The sequence below is a fragment of the Halyomorpha halys genome, unplaced genomic scaffold (assembly GCF_000696795.3).
Source record: "Halyomorpha halys isolate HHAL.00 unplaced genomic scaffold, Hhal_1.1 Scaffold78.1, whole genome shotgun sequence".
NCBI classification, from domain to species: Eukaryota; Metazoa; Arthropoda; class Insecta; order Hemiptera; family Pentatomidae; genus Halyomorpha; species Halyomorpha halys.
The window spans coordinates 278259-284685 of NW_027108467.1; the positions used below are offsets into that span (position 1 = coordinate 278259).

The 6427-nt window shown below is 35.4% G+C and overlaps 1 protein-coding gene across 5 annotated transcripts in view; it reads left to right on the forward strand.

Annotated features, from left to right (window-relative positions):
• Positions 1-2576, forward strand: part of LOC106692934 (cytochrome P450 4F5) — a 59920-nt gene extending 57344 nt beyond the window's left edge. For all 5 annotated transcript variants that reach the window (XR_010843250.1, XM_067046789.1, XM_067046790.1 and 2 more), the window contains one exon: positions 1863-2576. Coding sequence is in view for 4 of the 5 variants with exons in the window: in XM_067046789.1 (XP_066902890.1) it covers positions 1863-1909 (47 nt within the window). In the remaining variant the exon portion in view is untranslated. The remainder of the gene's footprint in view (positions 1-1862) is intronic.
• Positions 2577-6427: the final 3851 nt, after the last annotated feature.

The window sequence follows — 6427 nt, forward strand, 5'->3', positions numbered from 1 at the left end:
ATCTAGTAAGCGTGCGTTATAATTCTGTTCCCTTTTTTTAAGTCTTTCAGTCCAAGTGCTCGTAAGTTATATATGTATATATATAAATTTGTATTTTTTTTTAATATCAAAATTCATTTTGGATTTTCTCTTTAGGAAGTCTGGTAAGTCAATTCAATAAAAATTGTTGAGGTTAATAAACTTCCAATTTGGATGTAATTTATTTTAAATTAACATATTGTGACACAACGTTTCGTTTTCTTTCATAGAGCTGTGGTTGTGCTGAAGAGGCGAAGAATGCAGCAATAAGTATTGATAAAAAAGTGAGAACAAATCAAAGCAATGTAGACATGACATGAAATTCAAATTTGGACTGATTATGAGGTTTAAAGTACATGAATATGGGACAGTGGTTCCGAAACATTGTGTTACAATATGTTAATTTAAAATAAATCACATTGAAATTGGAAGTTTATTAACCTCAAGAAATTTTTATTGAACAAAATTTATTTATTTAAGTATTAAAATAGGAGAGAATTTTATCAATTAAATTTACAATTAAAGTTTTTATTTGCAGAACAATATGGATTCAATATTAAATTTATTATTATTATTATATCACAACTCGATGTCCAGTCCTGGCCTCCTGCATCAGCCTCCACCAATCATTAGTATCTTGTGCGGCCGCCATGCAGTTCCTCACTCCCATCATGGTCCTGCCATCAGCACTCACATGATCACTCCATTGAAGGCGTGGTCTTCCTCTGCGTCTTGCTCCATGTATTACCTCGGTCACCACTTTCCTTGGTAGATCACTCTCAACGATCCGAGCAACATGCCCTGTTCACCTCAATCTACTGAGCCTCACAAACTAGACAACGTCTCGTTCCTTATATATAACATTGAGCTCCTGGTTTGTTCGACGTCTCCATATCTGGTCAACCTTGACAGCTCCAAATATTTTACGGAGAATCTTCCTCTTCAAGACCATTAAGTTGTGCTCACTTGCTCACAGCCTTGGAGATTCCCCTCACGTTTCCAAGCCATACAGAAGAAGTGGCCGAATAATTGTTTTATACAAATAAATCTTGGTGTCCTTAGACAAGGCACGGCTCCTAAAATAGGGGCTGAGGCTAACAGTGGTTGGCACATAGGACTCTTCGTTTAATTTCGGAGTCCACAACATTGTCTTGGGTTATGAGCGATCCAAGATACACAAACATGGGGACATTTACAAAAGTATATTCTCCGATCCTGATTTCTTCACCGGGCCTGGGGATTTCCTCTGCAACCATGTATTTGGTCTTTTCTGCATTCACTTCAAGCCTCATTTGTCTTGCTGCTTCAGCCAATTTCATGAATCCATCAGAGACAGCTTGGAAAGAGCGTACAGCAATGTCAATGTCATTAGCGTAAGCAAGAAGCTGTATTGTTCTGCTGAATATTGTTCCGCCCACTAGAATTCCAGATTCTCTAATGGCCTTTTCAAGAAATAAATTAAAGAGGAGGCAGGGCAATGCATCCCCCTCTTCCTGAGACAAATTCATCAGATCTTGCTCCTCCAACATGCACCATGCATCTCACCTCTCTCATGGTTAGTTTAACCATTCTAATTAACTTCTCAGGGATGTTGAATTCTCTCATTGCCTTGTACAACTGTCCACTATAAATGCTGTCATATGTTTCTTTGAAGTTAGCAAATAGGTGATGCGTTTTAATCCCGTTATTTATTTAAGTATAAAAATAGGAGAGACTTTTATCTATTAAATTTACAAATAAAGTTTTTATTTGCAGAACAATATGGATTCAATATTAAATTTATAGTGAATCAATAAATTGTAGTAAATTCACAATTAAAGAAACAATCGTTGTTGTTTTTTTAGGAATACATTTTGCAATGACACAAAAATTACACTGTCAAAAGTATTGAGAAGAATAATAATTTCACCAGTTGAAAAAGAACTAAAATTTGGAGATTTTGAATTTGAAACTCAAGTATTAATGGAACTGAAGAATCCACCTTTGCTGCAAGTGGAGGAAAGAGTCTATTAATTTATGATTAATTATCTAATGCCTAATTTAATTTTATGAATTATTTCCCATTACAATGTAATATGTTTTCAACATGAATATAATGTAAATAATGTTATTGTGTGGAATAAGAATAAAAGTAATACTAAATATAATTTAAAAAAATTGGTGCAACACGATGTAAAAAAAAGGAAACAATTTTGATTTTCAGAATGTAAAAATACTGTATAAAAAAAAAGAATATTGTTTGAAGAGAACGCTTAGTTTCAATAGAAATAAATGAGAAATCAAATAATACAATCAATTACAAAATTGAGTCAGGAATAATTAATGTGACCTATTGAAATGTTTAGCAAATTAAACAAATAATAAACCTCTTCTATATTTAAAAAATAGAAATATTTAAATAAAAAATCCAATAAAGTTTGCTGAAAACAATATGATTCTCATTGTAGACTTAATTAAGAGAGGTGAGGATGAAATATGGTTTAGGGAAAATGTGATATTTTTGTAGTGTTTTTCTGGGGATAAATAATATTTATTTTAACTTAGTTAAAGAAGTAAAAAAAAAAAAGAAATACATTTTGCCAAAAAATTAATGATTTTCTTTTATATTATAAGTTTTTTATAAAATATCAAATTTTATATTATAGATGCACAATAATCCAAGAATGAACACATATTACTAGTAATAAAACAGCTGGGATTAGCAGTATTTTAACCTCTATACCACTTAGTGGAATGTAATTAGTTACTGGGAGAGGTGTCTGAATACCACAGAAATGTTTTGGACACTATTTATATTGACATATTATGTAGTTCCCTAAATATGTTCAACCATGAATGTCAACTAATGAAAATCCATTACAACTTTTTTTATTTAGACAAAAAACAAATTTATCACAAAGAATTTTATATTACATAGTAAACAAAAATAGCTCGTTAAGGATCTTCAAAACATTTTAAACAATATTTTGTGATCTTCTTGTGCTCTTAGTACATTGTCTATTTACATTGTAAGGAAATGTTGAAAGTCTTTATGCTATTCGCTCTCTTACAAAAGGGATAATAATGCCATTAGTGCAATTGGGTGGAACAAGTCAGGTATGTGGACAGTAGAACCTACGAAACCAATGTAATAATAGTTATAATAGCTATTATTCCTCCATACCAAACCTTTTGGTTTTCGATTGAAATTATAGCTTTTCGATGGAGGAAGACTTATCCCATTGGATTCTATTGGAGCATGTCCTCAAAAATGGTAAGTTTCATTATGAACTCCTCAAATGCTTAGATGTCTTATAAGTCTGCAATGCTCTGTGAGTACAAGATACATCTGATGATGAGCATTGATATATCTGCCAATTAATAGTGGTAGATCTACCTCTCTAGGATAGAGAAGAGGTCTGTACAAATATTGAGAAGGTGGATATAATTATGGGAAACATATGAACCTTAATAGAGCCTGGTTAAAGGCTATAATCTTTCCTGAGGGAGAGGTAGCATCAGTAGATTGTTAGTGGCTCAGGTGCAAATCTGCTGGTTTTCTTCAGATAAAGTAGAAAGAGTATTTTACTTCTGGTCCCATCTGATTCTTTGATAATTCACCCAAAACCATTAGATCCTTCAATGCAAATGAGGTATAACACCCCCAAGAGAACCTTAGCTCATTCAGATGAAGGGTACTGGCCACCGACCTTTCTGGGTATCCTCCAGTGTGGAAAAATAGGTCTAGAGCAGCATCCTCCGAATAGTCAACCTGACCAATATGTAACCAGGTGATCATACTGGCTTTCCAATATAACTCTCCACACTATACTATAACCCTCAGGTGCTCCAGAACGCTTTCAGTATCTAGGAACTGTCATTGGTCTGTTTCAACCAAATACAAGTGCTGATACACTTACATTCTGATTAACCTATTGGATTTGCTCACAACTCCCGTCTTAACAACAACAGGTCTCTTTCTTAGGTGGGGCCAATTCATTTTCAGCAATGAGAAGTCGACAGAAAAGATGCCACTCCTCCTGTGAGATGGAGGAACTCTCCTGGTTCTCCACAATAAAATGTGAAGGGTTTTCAATGTAAGGGATGTAACAGCATCTCTGTAAGATTGGGGTCTCCATTGTTCCTCCCTGGTAGAGTCTTTGATATTTTTCTTCCTGCCGAGTGGCGGTAGGAGGAGATTCTTCCATCTGCCTCTATCTTTTGGTATTCAAGTGAAAAAAGTCAGAAGCAGAAATGGGTTTGTACCTCCTCCAATGTAAAGAAAGGAGAGTGGAAAGAGCCCTTGCATCTCCCTCCTTTCTCTCCTAAATCAGTTTAAGGATATTCGTGGGAGCATTCCTCTCCAGCTATATACTCCAGAGGAGATAACATTGTATTAATAATATTTTGTCAAGTGATTGGAGAGTTTGGAATGGAATCAAAAGTGAAATCAACAGTGAGCACATATGTGTCATCAGGATACCTTGTGAGGATAGTGTTAGGATTATTTGGGATGTAAGCTGTAGAGGAAGGGTCCCAGGATGCTATCTCGAGGAACACCAGCGGACTGAGAATAGAGGGATGAATAGTTTGTGGTTTACTTGGAATAATCTATCGATGAGAAAGGAACGGATAGTGAGAAAGTATGTAGATGGTAGGAAACTACGGAGTTGGTAAAGCAGTCCCGGGTGCCAGACTCAATCAAAAGCCTGTTCTACATCGAAAAAGACTATCGCGCAGTACATTCCGTGCTCCAAAGATGACGAGAGAACGTCCACCATACGATGACATTGTTGGACAGTGGAGTGGGATGTTCGGAAGTTATTTGATTGTAACAAGATAGTATCTCTCCAGCATATTGCCCACAATACTGTTTTGGTCTCCGTCTCTCCCTGAATGTCTGAAAGATATCTTCTTCTGACGCCCATCGTCCACCTCCAAATGCCTTCTTTAAGCGATCCTTCACGGTACTCCAAGCTGTTTCTTCATCCGCTTGAATCTGGTTAAGGATTCCGCGCTTTACCCTGCAGACTACGGCAGCTTGAAGTTCATCTGCGTCTCCGCCATTCCCTCTTAGTCTGTATCCTACTCATTAGGCGATCGCCTGGTTTCATAAAATAGATAAGTTCTCCAACCTCTCCCGGGCATTTTTCCAGATCCAATATGGGCTTTCGTCGGTCCTAGGTGGTTGCTGTGCGTATTTTTATCCATTCATGGGTATTCGCACGTACTTGCGGCATTGTGATAGTCGGAAGGTGTGGAAGACCTTCTACTATTGGTGTAACCTGATTCCCTGGTGGAATCGTCGATACTGCCAGATCTCCTGTCACTAGTAGATTAGCTGCAGTTGGATTGTCCTGATTCATGGCATTCAAGTTCAAGACCGCAGGTTACTATTACCATAATATACACACAAAAAAACGAGAGAGAAGAGAACAGAAAAAAAATTGTGCTCACAGATAAAAAAAACAAAGGGTTTCGGCACCAGTTACGGTAGATTGTTCGTGAGAACTAAAAAAAAAAGAAGGAAAACATGGGACGAGAAATAACGCACTAAATGTCTACTTGTATACGGATATATTTGGTCTAGTAATCCTGTATGTATAGTCTTAGCCTATGTTTACATGGGGAGGGGGAATAGGTATTATAACAGATAGCAGGTGTCATCATACCTTAACTTATATATATATATAAGGGAATGGTCGACTCATTGCCCACAATAAACTTTTGAATTACTCGACCGATTTACGTGATGTGATTAGTACAATATATTTATATGATACTAACACAGTGAGCTGATACGTCTCTTTCTGAATAATAGTAAATAAATAAATGTAAATATTTAACTTTAACTAAATACAATAATTTATATTAAAATATCAATTGTTATCATTAAATCCACATACATAAACCAATATACAAATAGCAAAGCATTGCCTGCTCAGCTAATTTAATGTGTGCTAAGAGTCTAACTTCAAAATAACATTCTATATATCACCAATTTTATGTTAAAAATAAAAAAAAAAAAACAGTTTTTTGGTTGTTTTTTTTTTTTTTGAAAAAGGTTTTTTTAGAAAATGTTTGGTTAGCTAGAGTTAGATAACCAAAAATGGAGGTCAGTCAACAGCTCAACATTCTTGTGTTAACTCGAAGTCGTGTTAGGATTTTTACTTTCACATACCTATATATATGCGATGTATAGTAAAGTGTTGTGATTGTGCGAATTTTCGGATTCTAGTATCCTAAGTCTAAAATATTTAACGAAAAAAAGACTACCTAAATCTTATAATGTATGAGTTGAACTCACTGAACTGAAATTTATATGACGGAAAATTTTTAACAGTCACACTTCAAATTTCTGCCTGACGTCGAGACTGCTGGTTCCTAGTGACTTCAGAGTATGGTTGAGGTCTCCTGTATTCTGGCGATG